Raw genomic sequence first — 16,079 nt, 5'->3', positions numbered from 1 at the left:
CAGAGGCTAGTGTGATTAACGGCCTGGCATTGGCATTGAGCCCTGCGTTTTGATTATTTTGTGTGGGTGTGTCATTGATTCCAGCTGCACATTTTTTCACATCTTAACATTGCTGAAGTCAATCTTGTCTTATAATCAATGATGTCAGAAGTACAATTAGCGGTATTTTTCTTCTTAGAGGTATACAGAGTAATAGTGCGCCGTATAATTGATGGCATCTTTGATTTGATGAAATTCAGTGTAAATATTTCGAGCATGTACCTGGGTTTAACACAAACTTAGGGTGTAATAATGGTCATGGTATATCTTCAACCAGGATTTCATGAATGAATGGATGAATAAGTGAGTGAAGGTGGGAATGCATGAGAGAGTCCTCCTGTCCTCGCTGATACTTCCTTTTAGGGCTTGGATAGTGTGGTGTTAGGAAAAATACTAGCTCCGTATACAAAAGTTTAAGCTATCATCACGATCTTCTGCAATGATAGGCTAAAAAAGCCTGAATGTTGCATTCACTTAACTCACATTGTTTCATTTTCTGCCAAGTTGACAGTAATTCTGTGTCCATGCTGGGCACTTTCTGTAGTCTTCACGACAATCTGAAACCATTTTACAGCAGATTTTCACTCACTCTTCTCATCTTCCTCTTTCTCATCTGCTCTAAGATAACTTCTTCCCAATGGCATTTCATCAATTCTCAATTCACATCCCTGATTTTAAGCCTTTGATTCTGAAATCAAAGTGCAGTTTTCAGTGTAATTCTAGCATTAACCATGAATTCTTTTACTTTAAAGTTTAAAATTTTCATTTCATTTTAACACAGTCCTGCATGCAGGCATGCACCTCAGTCTCATGGTTAATAGAAGCTGGTTTGGCCAGAGAAAACATTATTTTTCTAGCGATTTACTTTAATCCCTCTCTGCAAGAAACTAACATTATTTTCTTCTTTTTGATGAGTCATGCAGTAACAGCTTCCTAGCTTAGCCATTACCTCTTCCTGTGAATTTCCCTTTTAAAATTGACATTTACTCATTTATAATGCTATATTGAGACTGGTATTTCTGACTTAACTCTCTTCTGAGGATAAGGAAGAAGTTTTTTCATTAAAAAATTAAATATGTATATCGGAAGGCTGAGTATTAATTATTAATAGCATCACATGGCCTTAAAAAGTGTTAACCACGCCAAAGGAGAATAAGATTTCAGTTGTTTGCAGAGATTATGGATCACAATCTACTTCCAATTTGGGGCTTAAGTAATGATTTGGGCAACCATTATTTACCCCAAAGCTGTTTTAATTTCAATTTTAGTGATTTATTAGTGTTGGTGAAACAATTTTCTATGGCTATTTTTTCATGTTTTACGTCCACATGGTTAATAATTCTGTACTATCTGCAGGATGTTGGTGATGGATAGCCAGAAGCAACAGATTTACTGGTGCAAAATTATTATAGGACCCAGTTGCAAGTGCTTTTTAATGGCTAACTTAAAGAAATGGGTTTAAATCTTTTTTTAATTTTTATTATTAAAATACATGGTATTACAATGATAACTGAAGATCCTCTTCCCCACCTCCATATGCTTTAGATAAAACAGGAATATTACCGAACGCTTATTCTAACACTCCTTAAGCACTCAATATATATTAGTTGCTACTATTAAGTTTACATTTCCAGGTGCCTTTTCACACTCTGCCACCCTTACTTCCAGGTTCCATGATGCCCTCTCTCAATACCTTGGTGCCCTTTGGGCTTTTGTTCTCACCTCTTCCTGCTCTCAGGGATAAGCCTAATCCAGTCACTTGTACATTGTGTGAATACAAGTCCAAATATGGCCTCTACCAAGTCCTTGCCTTTAGGTCTAATCTTCAACTGGGAATGAAGCACTTTATCTCATGTTAAGGAAGTTCAGGCATTAGAAGTTAGAGAAGGTCATGATTTGGGGAGGTAGCCTTCTCAAAACACCTTGTAGATTACCTGCCCTACCAACAGGTAAAGCCAACTTCGAATGGAGAATTCAGAACCATCCACTGGAATTATACCTCCTGCAACAGCTGTACTATAGGTAAACATCCATCAATATTGCAAAGCTTTGTTGTTCTCCTCTTAGGATAATTTCCAGGACATCATTCCACATAAATGTCTCCTGGCCATCATTTACTTTGGCTGGGTCAACTTTTCTCCTGGGTTATTGCTTAAAGAAATTTAATGGTTCCCTAAATGTATGTTTCATGTATTTCCCCCTTATCGTCAAAGTCCATTCTTGATTTTTGTGGGTGATTTCTCATGGGGATAATATGCTCCTTGCATCAAGAGGACATACATCTCCATCCAGGCTCCTTCCCACTGAAGTCTGAGCACATCAGAGAACAGCAGTGTGAAGTCTTACTCTGAGATGGCCTCTAGACCAAGGCTACATACCAAGTGTGGTCTTTCCTGGGGAGCAGGGATTAGGCCACAGTTCCACCTTGAGTTCCTTAGAGCCTGGGGTGGTTTGGAGTGAGGGAAGGAGTTGCAATTCTGGTATTGCCATGGGAGGCTATTTGACTGTGAAGGAACCACAACAGTTTCCAAGTTTTAAATTTTCCACTTCTCACTCAGACAGCTGACAGTCTGGGATTTATTTTCAACCACTTTTGATTTCACACCAACATTTAAAGCAGGCTCCTACAACCTCTTTATATCCGGTAATAAAATGTCTCTCTTTTTTCTCATAAAACGTCTTCAGTTTGACATTGAGAAGACGCCTCACCTGGTAACACACTAGAATTTAAACAAGCTAATCCACTTGAAAGGATGGCTTTTCTTGAAAGGGGATGAGCACTTGGCTCTGATAAATCCCTAATTGCCCAGACGGGGCACCCAGAGTGAAGCCTTAGGAAGAAAGACCAGACGCCTTGCTAAGTTATTACATCTGTCTTCCCACCAAAGTGTGCCAGTGCGCTTGCAGCTTAGGTCAAAAGAAATTAGTCCGTGTGTATTCAGTCTCAGTCCCCTTTCTAATTGACTCTTATCTGTAGCCTGAAATTAGCTTACATCCTGGCAAAACTAAACACTCCAAACTCAAGGGACGTTTTGCCAAACTTAAAGAATAGGATATAGATCTGGTTTGTGTCTGTGACATGTACTTGTTTATTGGTGTTTATTTTTCAAAGAAAATAACGTTTTCAGCATACTTATATGTTCCCAAATGTATTTCTAAATTGTCAGAGATTATAAACACAAGCCCAATGGCTCATCTATACAATCCAGAAAGCACCTCCTCTTCTCAGTGTTTACACTGTAAATAAGCCTCCGCTGATGGAAAAGGGACTTTAAGGCCAGGTGACGAAGGGTGAAACGTAACTCCCATGCTGGAGACACTCACAGTTAAATCTCTATCCAGAAGGCCTAAGCAGCAAGGATAACATCAACAAGAAACACAACAATAACAGCAGCTACCACTCCTGAGGACTTCTTGGTGAAGTCCTGCGCTGAGCCCCTTAGATCCACCAACTCACAACAACCCCATGGATAGTTACTATTCATATTGCATTTTATGGAAAGCGAAAGCGAGGCACAGCTTCTTGCCTATAGCCACACGGGTAAATGGTGGGACCAGCTTGTCAGGGTGTCTAACTCCTAATGATTAGGCTATATGCCTTGTTAGCTGTTACCTAGTATTTTTAGTAAACTGTATCAGCAAAGAGTTAAAGAGACATCAGACCCTTCTCTAGTCTGATCAGCCTGACAGTGACCCAAGGAATCTGTTCCACATCCATAATCTCCTAAAAAAACAAAAATCATGTGGGCAGCCAGAGGACACCAGGACAGGAATGTCACGTGGACACTTGATGTAGCCATTTTCAATTTAGTGATCAGCCGAGTCCCAGGGGTGGGAAAGTATAATCTAGCAGAGCATGCAGGAGACCAACAGATGACAGGTGTCCATGCGCTGGTGGAAACCCAGAGGGACAGCTCTGCTCTCAGCAGCATCTCCAGACTCACCAGTATCTTACTTGTCTATGGAGTTCACAGTCATATCAAATGCTTCATGTCCCTAAATTATGGAACCTCCCTTTCTTTGGCAGATATATTATCTTATTGGCAGATATATTATCTTATCACTCCTCAAATTCAATGCCAGATATATTATCTTATCACTCCTCAAATTCAATGCCACTGTTCGCTCTAAATCCAGTCTTCTGATAGAAGTCTAAACCATCTACCAGTTGCTGACCAAGGGACTCACTATCACACCTCTGACATGATCCATCATTCTTTGCTTAAACCATCTACCAGTTACCGACCAAGGGACTCACTATCACGCCTCTGACACGATCCATCATTCTTTGCTTAAAAGCAAACAAGAAATGGGGAGGTGGGGTGCTTTTCTTGATTCTGAGCCCACATTGTCTACATTTGGGTAATTCCCATGTGGTACTGTCTGTCTCACGTAACGGATGTTAATCCAAACTGAAATTTTTCTACCTCTATTGCCACAGGCTTCGTCCAGAAAATGTTCACCTCTCTTCAAGACTATGATAAATTACTCTCCTGAGCCTCTTTCCTTAGCCTCTCTGTAGCCTTTCTTAAATAAGATGTCCAAACTGTCTTCAAATACTGATTGTGATACACCCTTCTCCAGCTTCCGTGAACATTCCCAGTCCACTGATCTTGGGCTTGAAACACCCATTTTCCCTCCCTTATTCCTTGGATTTTACCATTTAGTCTCAACCTCCACTTCAGACAAGCAAATTGCTAAAACTCTTAAGGAGGAGGGGCTACTTTTCTTGAGCTGATACAAATGTAGCGGGCTGACCTTGGAGAAATATGGGAGGAAGTGATAAATTAGGAGATTGGGATTAACATATACACACTACTATATATAAAATAGATAACTAATAAGGACCTACTGTGTACCACAGGGAGCTGTACTCAATGTTCTATAATAACCTATATGGGAAAAGAATCTGAAAAAAAAAGGATATATATATATATATATATATATATATATATGATTCACTTTGCTGTACACCTGAAACTAACACAACATTGTAGGTCAACTATACGCCAATAAAAATTTTATAAAAAAAGAAAGAAAGAAAATCCACACATACGCCTCCCGTATATGGTTAATAGGAGGGGTGAACCATTCAGGTGTGCTGAGTTAAAAACTCAGAATCATTTCGGTAGTTTCCTCTCCTTCCCTCCACAGTCAGTCCATCACATACCACCACCACCACCCCCCGCCCCTCCATGTACACATCTCTCAAATCCATCTCTTCTCCACCACCAGTGTCTTAGCTTAGACTCTTGGCTGGACTCTTGCAGTCGTCTACTAAATGATTTCCATGCCTCCAGTTTCTTAATATCACAATTTTGCCACCAGTTGTTTTTCTAGAACATAAATCTAATTATTTCAACTCCTACTGCCTACAGGAAAACAACAAAACAAAAAGCACTCTCATAAGCATAGCATTCAAGATCCTTTATAATTTGGCCTCAAATTACTTTCTGATCTCACCCAGAGCAATTCTGCCCACCTCAACATGCATAGCCCTCGCAATCTACTCACACAATTATTTACCATGTCCTAAGTCTACTTCATTCTTTTAAATTTCTAGCCCTTTAGCCCATGCTGAGCCCTCAGCCTGGAGTACACTCTCCCGACCTCTCTTTCATTAAATCCTCATGTGGTGTGGGTCCCAGTCTATTGATAGTGATGCTCTGAGTTAGGAATGCCTGAGGCACTCACTCACCCATATTCCTCATAGAGAGACCCCACAGACATTTCTCCCACTGGGGCCAATGTTTTGGCTGGACCAGCCCTTGTGGTTTTTGTTATGATTGCATGACACACTTCCAAAAACCATCAGGGAACTTTCAGGAACAAGTTTCATTGCTCACAGAGTGTACTCAGCACCCCTGAGGCCACACAACAAGGTCATGGGGGCGGGGGGGGGGGGGGGAGAGAGAGAATGGACCTGGGACTCTGCCTTTACTAGGTCTGAGGGTGGGGTGTCTAGGTTTTCGGGTGCTCACTCTTTATTGGCTAATTTAAAGCATAAGAGTAGGAATTTGAGGATGGGAAAGGAGAACCTGGGTCACGCAAGCAGTCAGTCATCTGGGTTACCCAGGGCTTTCTGAAAGAGGGAACTTTATGGGTGGGGCAGCTTAATTCCTAGTCTGGTTGTTATGCTAGGAACTGTATCATATAGCAGGCAATGTGTTTATAGAAGATGGATGTCTTTAGAAATGGATGCCTCAGCAATCATATCTTAATGTCAAGCACATACACTATACTCCCTTTTCAATACCCAGCTCCTCTTTATTTTTGGGGTTTTTTTTTGTTGTTGTTTTAACTTGATGAAGCTATTTAAATTTTAATACTATTCTAAACTCCAACTAATATTCAATTAGTTGGTTGAATTACACTCTTCAATTTATATTGCAGTGTACAAAGAATGAAAGTTCATTAACCTGGCTGTGGAATATGATTTGGGGATGATTTTTTTTTTTTTTTTTTTTTTACCCAGCTCCTCTTTGAAATGTGCCCAATCCCTCCAGAACCCATCTTGGTTGGGCTCTTTGTTTGTGTGTTCCAATAATTCTGTGTACAATGCCTACCTCACTGCACTCTAGTTCTTTGCTTCCAATGTCTGTCTTTGCCCTTAGATCTGGAGTCATTGATGGCAGCAATCCTGTCATTGCTCTTTATAGCTTAGCATCTATCATTTATAGACAATCTACTCTTGGCTTTAACCTATTTACCACTCAATCTAGGGTACATCAGTTTCTTGCTAATTTCACCAAGAATATCAGTTAATGTTTCATGAGTGTTTCCTAAGTGGCAGCCAATATTTTACACACTTTATATGTATTAACTCATTTTATCCTTATAATAACCCCTACATTAATATATATATATCCCCATTTACAATTGAGAAAGCTGAGGTTTAGAGAGATTAAGTAATTTGTCCCAAAGTTACAAGTGTAGTAAATCATAGAAGTGAGATTTGAACCCATACATCCTGGCTGCTGGCTCCTAACTCATCTAACTACTGTGCCACGCCGAAACTACAAAATAAACTGAGGTGAGTCTTTCCAATTACGTTAGTCCATTTTCTTAATTCCCCAAAATAAATTTAAAATATTTGAGTGATTATATTAGATTGATTTGGGTCATACACAAGCCCCACTAATATTTATTCAAATAATATAGGGTGGAAATGGGGTAAAGTACCGGATTTGGGCCCCTGTGGGATGTTCTCATGGCTACACAATAGTCCGCAAACCTCAGCGGGTGCCTTTCAGACTCCTCCATTGTCCTGCTGTATTTATTGCACTCAATATCCAGTCGCTCTTCCCTTACTGAAAATGTCATTTTTTACATTTAGCCATCAATTACAGTTCTTAGAGGAAATGGTTTCTCCTCCCTCACCACCTGGCCCCTGTCAGCGGGGGGGGGGGGGGGGGGGGGGGGGGGGGGGGGGGAGGGGGGGGAGGGGTCAAAAGAACCAAACCTAACGTAAGACTATTGGAATTCACACAATGAGACTAAGCCCTGGTAATATTTCACTCCCTTTCCGGAGGTGCTAAGTGATAAGGATCAGAATGGATTTTGTTGGCTTTAATGGGAAAAGCGAGCCTTTTGTTAGTTACTTACCTTGCTTCCCCTCTATGAAAACCCCCAACTTTGGAGCATTCTTTTTGCCGTGGTTGGTTATGGGAGCGTCCTGAGACTTTAATATGTCTAATAAAACTCACCAAAGAATGGAGGTGCCATGGAGTTGAGGTGCACGATGGTGCACAGAGTTGTGTTTGGCTCTGAAAATGGCGCTGGCTGCTCGCCATAAATGAGGAACCCGGAGTGAGGCACTGGAGGGCACAGCTGGGAATATGTGCAAAGCTCGTTTTCATTTTCATCTGAATACCACAGAGGCGGCCCTCAACTTGTTTAAAATTAAAAGGTACATCAAAAATGCAAAACATGGTATAAAATTTTAACCAGACTCTTTAATTGCTTTTTAATCCTTTACTGGCTCTTCAATTCTCTATATTTTTAGAGATTTTCCTGGGCTGTGCAGTTGTTCCTCCACCCACCCTTGGCTTCCCTTTCTAAAGTTGCACGCACCTTTGTGGTTATTTATCCACCACCTGTACCTATTCTTTATAGTAAGATACTGTTTCCTTTGCACCTGCCTTCTCTTTGCTCTCTTTCTGCTCAGTTCTATGCTTTCCTTCCTTCCCCTTGCTCTCTAGACACCTTCCTTTCCTTCTTTGTTGCCCTCTTACCTCCCTAGCCTACCAGTAAATTGTAAATGAATTCCAATCTGGGAAGCTTGGCTCTCTGTAAATAGAAATGATGTTTTACTGTGAAACTGGAAATTCCTGCTGTGCACTGGCCACTCCCTATGGCTCAGCTGTAACTGTTAGTTTATACCTGAGGGTTGCCCAATGCAGAACTAGGGACTAGAAGGGTTGAGCAGTGAGCATGGCAGTACTGAGCTCTAGCCCCATTGATTTTTTAAAAAGTACTGATAATAATAAAAATGATAACATGGACAATAGCTGTTAACGTGTCTTGAGAGCTCAGTGGGTACCAGGCCCTAAGCTAACACTTTACAAGTATTTTCTCATTTAATCCTCGCCACAACTATAGGAGGCAGGTTCTGTCATTATTCCCACTGTACTAACACGGAAACCAAGGCAATGAGCGATGCGGGTCACACAGTAGTGGCAGGCTCTTCACAGCGGGGTTTCACTCACCCCTCAACAACCACAGGGGGATCCTGAGTCCCGGGATTACAGCCAGGGCTGGCATATCCTGAAGAGCCCTGGCTGGCCCCACTCGTCTGGCTGGCACCGAAGAGGCGAACACAGGGTGGGCCAGGGACACAGCAGGACAATCACAGACACCCTGGAAGGGGTTCTGTCGGGAAGCAGAGAACAGAGTTGAAGGTGTATGGCTACTTGCCATCCAAGTCAGTGAACACTTTAAGTGATGGGGCATCTGAACCAAGTCAGGGCAACAAAATGCATGGTCCACGGTGGTGATCAGAAGAGGAAGGGCAGGAGAGGGAATTTCAGGATAGGAGGCGGGGCATCACAGATGGCCAGTGATGGCCAGCATGGCCCAACCACCAACTAGAGTTTGGAGAGAGGGGATTCAGTCGATGGAAGAGGCACTGATCCAGGCAGAACCAGAGCTCAGGGGCCCAGTTGGGTACTGAGGCTCAGAAACAAGGACAGGTCCATTTGCCAGCCCTGGAACACTGTCTAGATCAGATGAGCAGAAAGGGTGGTACGAGGCTGTGGGAAAGGTGCTGAAGAGCCTTGGATAACACCTAAGGAGGGTGCACTTCGTCCCATACACCTGTGATCTCACCTGGGAGCTGCTGTATGTATACACCTGTGGTGCCACATGCCAGGGTTCATTGTGTCTTCTTTCTAATAATCTCTCAAGAACCCACAGTGTGTAAATGATCTCTTATGCATAAAAGTGAGTGGATTCAAGGTTAACCCTTTAGGGGGCTACTTTCACACTCTGACTTGCTTTCTTGAAGAGGAGAGTAAGAGACACAGACGCAGCCGGCATGTTTGCTTAACCCTGGGGATGCTGTGTGAATGTGCCATGCATGCTGATGCCAGTTTATACATCACAGGGGAGAAAAGGCAGAAAATTGCCCTCAGAGGAGGGGAGTCGGTATGTGGGTGTGCAGGGTGTGGCAGGAGACTACTGTGTTGTCTTGTAAGCCCTTCTGTAATGTTTCAATTGTATTATTTTGTTACGTATCTGTGTGTGTATTATAAACTTGAAAAGAAAAAACATGTACTAAATTTGACTCTCAGGCTATCGGTCCCACACTAAATTAAAAAGTAGGGGGTGACAATCCAAAAATGGGCAGAAGACCTAAACAGACATTTCTCCAAAGAAGATATACAGACTGCCAACAAACACATGAAAGGGTGCTCAACATCATTAATCATTAAAGAAATGCAAATCAAAACTACAATGAGGTATCACCTCACACCAGTCAAAATGGCCATCATTAAAAAGTCTACAAACAATAAATGCTGGAGAGGGTGTGGAGAAAAGGGAACCCTTTTGCACTGCTGGTGGGAATGTAAAATGATACAGCCACTATGGAGAACAGTATGGAGGTTCCTTGAAAAACTAAAAATAGAACTACCATATGACCCAGCAATCCCAATATCTCAGGCATATTCCCTGAGAAAACCGTAATTCAAAAAGAATCATGGGGCTTCCCTGGTGGCGCAGTGGTTGAGAGTCCACCTGCCGATGCAGGGGACAAGGGTTCGTGCCCCGGTCCGGGAAGATCCCACATGCCACGGAGCGGCTGGGCCCATGAGCCGTGGCCGCTGAGCCTGCACGTCCGGAGCCTGTGCTCCGCAACGGGAGAGGCCACAACAGTGAGAGGCCCGCGTACCGCCAAAAAAAAAAAAAAAAAAAGTCGTGTACCACAATATTCATTGCAGCTCTATTTACAATAGGAAATTTGCACATGGAAGCAACATAAGTGTCCATCAACAGATGAATGGATAAAGAAGATGTGGCACATATATACAATGGAATATTACTCAGCCATAAAAAGAAATGAAACTGAGTTATTTGCAGTGAGGTGAATGGACCTAGAGTCTGTCATACAGAGTGAAATAAGTCAGAAAGAGAAAAACAAATACCGTATGCTAACACATATATATGGAATCTAAAAAAAAAAAAAAAATGGTTCTGAAGAACCTAGGGGCAGGACAGAAATAAAGACATAAGAATGGACCTGAAGACGTGAGGAGGAGGAAGGGTAAGCTGTGACAAAGTGAGAGAGTGGCATGGACATATATATACTACCAAATGTAAAATAGATAACTAGTGGGAAGCAGCCACATAGCACAGGGAGATCAGCTCTGTGCTTTGTGACCACCTAAAGGGGTGGGATAGGGAGGGTGGGAAGGAGGGAGACGCAAGAGGGAAGGGATATGGGAACATATGTATATGTATAACTGATTCACCTTGTTATAGAGCAGAAACTAACACACCATTGTAAAGCAATTATACTCAAATAAAGATGTTAAAAAAAAAAAGTAGGGGGCAAGCATAGAGACAATATTCTAACATATTGTTGCAGGTAGAAAATCAAGGCAATCTAAATGGCAGATACAAGAATTTCAAAAAGAAAAAGAATAGTAGCCAGGGACCATTTAATATGGGCATAAAGAGGTTCACATACCTGTTGGAAATCATTATAACAAGTGAGTGTTAGATTTTGTGGGGCCAGTGGCGATACTGAAACCTCCAGTAAAGTTCCGAATAACCCCATCACACTCTGTTTAAGGAAGCAGGGGGCCAGGTAATATATTTTAGCAAGATTGCTATGAAAAGCAGGCAAAATCATAAGAGAAAGAAGGTGTCATTCTTAGGTGCCTTTCCTTCATAGCACCTCGATTATAATAGCATAGAGAACAAATGTATGGATACCAAGGGGTTAAGGGGGGGGGGGTGCGAGGAATTGGGAGATTGGGATTGACACATATACACTATTGATACTATGTATAAAGTAGAGATCTAATGAGAACCTACTGTACAGCACAGGGAACTCTACTTAATGCACTTTGGTGACTTAAATGGGAAGAAAATCCAAAAGGGAGGGGATATATGTATATGTATGGCTGATTCACTTTGCTGTACAGTAGAAACTAACACAACATTGTAAAGCAACTATACTCCAATAAAAATAAATTATAAAAATAAATTTAAAAAATAAAACCAAAACAATTATAAGAAACTTTTCAGATTTTTCTAATTAAACGTACCTAACCGTTATGCCCTGTGAGGGCAGGGACCACATCTGCTTTGTTCCCCACCGCTGCCCCAGGAGGGAATAACTCACATGCAGTCTCTCTTTCTTCAAGCCTCTTAAGATGTTTAGTCTGCTCTAGGCAAGAGGGCTGCAGGCCTGGCCCCAGGAGCAGACCCTGAGCTTCCCTGAAACGGCAGGAGGGAGGAGATGTATTCTTGCTCCGAGGAAAACAGCCGATCTCTCGGCCCCTGAGATGCTTTTCACCGAGTCCCACATAAAACTGAAGCACGTAATCCACTGCTACCGTTCCTCCGCTCCATCTGGCTTCTAGAATAATTGAAACTAGAAATGTCTGCTATGACTGCTGCTGGGGAGAAAGGCCTCAGTGCTGCCTCAAACTTTAAATGTTGGGTTTCTTGTGAAATTTGATTTCTGTTCTCTCTAGTTTTCTAGACAGAGAAAACTAAAAAAAAAAAAAAAAAAAAAAGGCCCTAAGCAAATGCAGCAGTGGGAACTTCAGGACCCTCAGTTCAATTCACAGCCTGCATGGGTGCCTGTAACTTCTGGTGTTGGGAAAGGGGTTAGGGCTCAATAATAAAGGCTCCTAGGGGCTCCCAGCATCCGCCAGAGAGCTCAGATCCACCAGAGGCTTGAAGGTGGCCCAGCCCCACGAGAAAGGGGGCCAGGGTGCCTCCAACTGAGACCCCACTATTCACAGAGGTTGGACTCAGGCCACCCATACCCCAAGATCACTGTCTAGACCCACCTTGAGAGGCTGGGCCTTAACTCCCCTCCATTCGCTCTCCCGTACCCTTTCCTCCTTTCCCTCCCCCTCTCTTCTTATCTATCCTCCCCCCTCCCCCCTTCAACTCTCCCAGTCCTCTCCCCCCTGCCCCTCCTTCCTCCCCCCATCCCTACACTGCCCCCTCCCTCCCTTCTCTTTTCTCTTTCCTTCCCCCTCCTCCTTTCTCCTTCCAGACCCCCTTCCCCCCCCCCACCCTTGTCCTGTCCTTCTCTCCCTCCAACTTCAACGAAATAGATCAAATAGCTCTTTCTACTCTAAGAAAATCAAAGGTTAGTCCCCAGCAGAGGCCCTTTCTAGTTACCTGAAGGCCAAAAGGTTCAGCACACAATAAATAGCCAGGCATTTCACCCTCTGGGTTAGAGAAAAGGGGCTATTCATGCCCAGAGGACACTAATTTTTGAAGAATCAGAGGTATTTTAAACAAGCCACCTCTCCACCAGTGGCTTTCCTTTCACAGGCTAACACATCTGCAGGCCTGGTAGCTTCTAACCTGCCTCCCCTCCCCACATCTAGGGACCAGAACAAGGGCACTGCAGAAGTGTTTACAGGGGCCGGAGTGGAAGGAAAGACGCTAAAGCTCTAGAAATTGTGACGTTCTCAGGAAAGGCTCTGGCGGAGGCCCAGCCAGGTGGCTGAGGCCCTGAGCTGCACCCCCATGCCGCCCACCACAGGCAGAGGCCCACCCTCCAGAGCAGAGGAAGTTCAAGCTCCAGGCCCTCACACGCTCCGGCCCTTCCAAGGCCCTGGGAAGAGCCCCAGCATTGTGTTCCCATGGTCCTATGTTTTCGTAAGATTTGCAAAAAGAATATATTTTAACCACTGTTGGGTTTGATCACTGTTTCTTTGTGCTACAGTTTCCCCTCCGTCATGCTTCTCGCCTGGTCAGATGGCTCTGGAGTGGCCCTGGGCAGCTGTGGGGTCCGACCAAGGGGAAGCTGAATTGGGAGCGCATTTAGATTGTATTTAGTGGGATGAGGCTGTGTGGTCTGCAGTCACTTCTGTGCAAGGGCAAGTCACTGCTGGCCAGCCTCCTGCAGCGATGGCTTACAGGAAGCGTGTCACGAGGCTGGATGGAAGATGAACATGTCCTATGGTGACTGGCTTCACAAGTCTGGGGGTAGTGGAGGAAAAACAAGGCTTCAAATGCACTGAGCCAGAAGCTAGTCTGTGGAAAATTCTTCCAGTCATGAGATGTGTACAATTCAAAGTGGAGGATTCTGTTCTCATTGATGCCCTGTCAAAATGGAAATTCAGGAATACGTACATTCAGTGATGCAGCGTATACACTGATAAGCGTACTGGGTATTGTTGATGAGAATTGCATGAAGTGAAATTTATCAGAAATCTTGTCTTTTCGGGGTATAAACCTTTAGCAGTACTGCACACAGCAAGCATGTCTGTGTGTGTAAGGAACCATGTTTTAATGCCTCCCAATTATTAATAATTGTGATGACTCTGCTAGAGGAGAGACTACCTTGTCCTCCTATTCTCTCTCTATTTTTTTCTTTTTCTTTTTTTTTTTTTTTTTTTTTTTTTTTTTGCGGTACGCGGGCCTCTCACTGTTGTGGCCTCTCCCGTTGCGGAGCACAGGCTCCGGACGCGCAGGCTCAGCGGCCGTGGCTCACGGGCCCAGCCGCTCCGCGGCACGTGGGATCTTCCCGGACGGGGGCACGAACCTGTGTCCCCTTCATCAGCAGGCGGACTCTCAACCACTGAGCCACCAGGGAAGCCCCCTCCTATACTCTCTTACACAAAATCATTATATCATATACAGAGAGTAACAAAGTATGCAGACAAAACTTAGGAGGAAAAAGTTATTTTAGAGGTATGTCAGGCAGTAAATTAATTAGAATATTATGTATTTTATAGATGTTGAGATGTCTGTTGCATTTGCCAGATTTTAAAATTATAAAATGTGTTATAATTTCTTTTCTCTTTCTCTTTAAAGGAGTCACTTTCATCCCTAATTTTGTATTTGTATTTTTGTATTAATTTGCTTAAAGAGAGCCCCCCAAATTGTATAAGTCTCAGGTCCCACAAACCTGGATCCTCCCTACTGCCAGCCTCCATGAGCATCTGGACAAAGGATCTGTTTTTCTTCTGTCCTGGGGAGACTGCCTCAGCCTGGGCCACCACATTCCCAGAGCAGTTTTGTCAGTGAGTCCTGCAGGAAGAACAGGTGGCCTTCCTTCTAGGATCCCTGTTTTGGGAGCCATGGAGGTCTTTTCCTGAGAGCTGCTGTCCCAGGTTCTCAGGCTTCTGCTCTTGCTGGGAAAGACAGCAGCAGGGAACAGCTGTTGGTGTCCAATCTCACCAGCTGTGCAGAGGCCCAGCTGTACAAGTTCTCCTCTTGCCATAAATCTATTTGAAGTTCTTTTGATTCAGGGAGAGGTAGGAGGGTTTTCTGCTAAACCTTTCGTCTGATTCATATTGTCTTTGGTTCACGTGACCTGACCCAAGAGACTGTGTCATCTCATCAGCAGCAAGGCCCTTACCAGTTCTCTGTTCTCTTTAACAGGGTTGGTGTGGACCCGGATGAGGATCAAAAGGAGCCCTCTTCACACCAGGCAAGTCAAAGAAGCCGATGCATAGAGTACAGCGATATGAGATCTTGTGTTCCATAGCCAGGAGGCTCATTCTAAAGGGGGCTGGCCCCGCAGATAAAATAAATCAGATGACTATAAAATACGCAGGAATTCAGGGTGTCGATAACCTTTGCGTAACCTCTAGAGCGCTTAGAACTAGCATACACTCGTGCCTTCTTTGTGGCTGCAGGAAGCCTGGAAACTGCAGTGTATGAGCAAGAGCACAGCTCTTGGAATCAGGCAGCCTGGAGTTCAAATCCCTGCCCAGCAACTTGCTAGCGCCGTCATCTCAGTGAAATGTACTTGATGCATGTTCGATGCATGTTGGGCACACAACAGATGGGCCTGCTTCTCCTGCATGATTTCTCATTTACCAGGTCCAGGTATACAGAAATACAGACACACTGAAAATCTGCAAAAGCACAGCCTGAAAATCCTTAGGGAAAATTATTCAGAACAACGTGCTATCGCCTTGAGTAAGGGAAGTGTAGTCTCCACAAACTCTGGACTTGAATCTAACATCAGAGTAAAACGTGTCGTTAGCAATTTTGCTTTGGTCATTTTTAACTCAGTACTTAAAGCAAACAATTGTGTAGAAATGTTGCACCTCTTGCTGAAATTGCAGGTAGACAGACATGATAGAATAACACCTTAAATAAGAGGTGCTGCTTAATGAATTGTGTCCTGATCATATCTGGATCTGAAGAGGATCCATCTCTCTTTTATTTCATGGGTTTTTTTCCTACAGTCCCATCAGTGAGGCACAGCTGGTTAGTGCCGCCAGGCAAGATGCTGCTGCTTTCCTGGTTCACGTAAAGAGGGAAGGATCCTATGCTCTACACAAAGGGCTGGAAAATGAAGTTGGCAATGATCCTGGCTCATATGTACTTTG

General features: G+C 43.5%; 1 protein-coding gene across 1 annotated transcript in view; it reads left to right on the top strand.

Annotated features, from left to right (window-relative positions):
• SLC9A9 (solute carrier family 9 member A9) overlaps positions 1–16,079 on the top strand; it is a 569,241-nt gene that overhangs the window by 442,637 nt on the left and 110,525 nt on the right. The window contains exon 13 of the mRNA XM_032631496.1: positions 15,121–15,169. Coding sequence (XP_032487387.1) covers positions 15,121–15,169 — 49 coding nt within the window. The remainder of the gene's footprint in view (positions 1–15,120; positions 15,170–16,079) is intronic.

This window comes from Phocoena sinus, chromosome 4 (genome assembly GCF_008692025.1).
Source record: "Phocoena sinus isolate mPhoSin1 chromosome 4, mPhoSin1.pri, whole genome shotgun sequence".
NCBI lineage: Eukaryota > Metazoa > Chordata > Mammalia > Artiodactyla > Phocoenidae > Phocoena > Phocoena sinus.
Note: the sequence above shows the minus strand (reverse complement) of the source record. Positions and strands in the feature narration are given on the sequence as shown.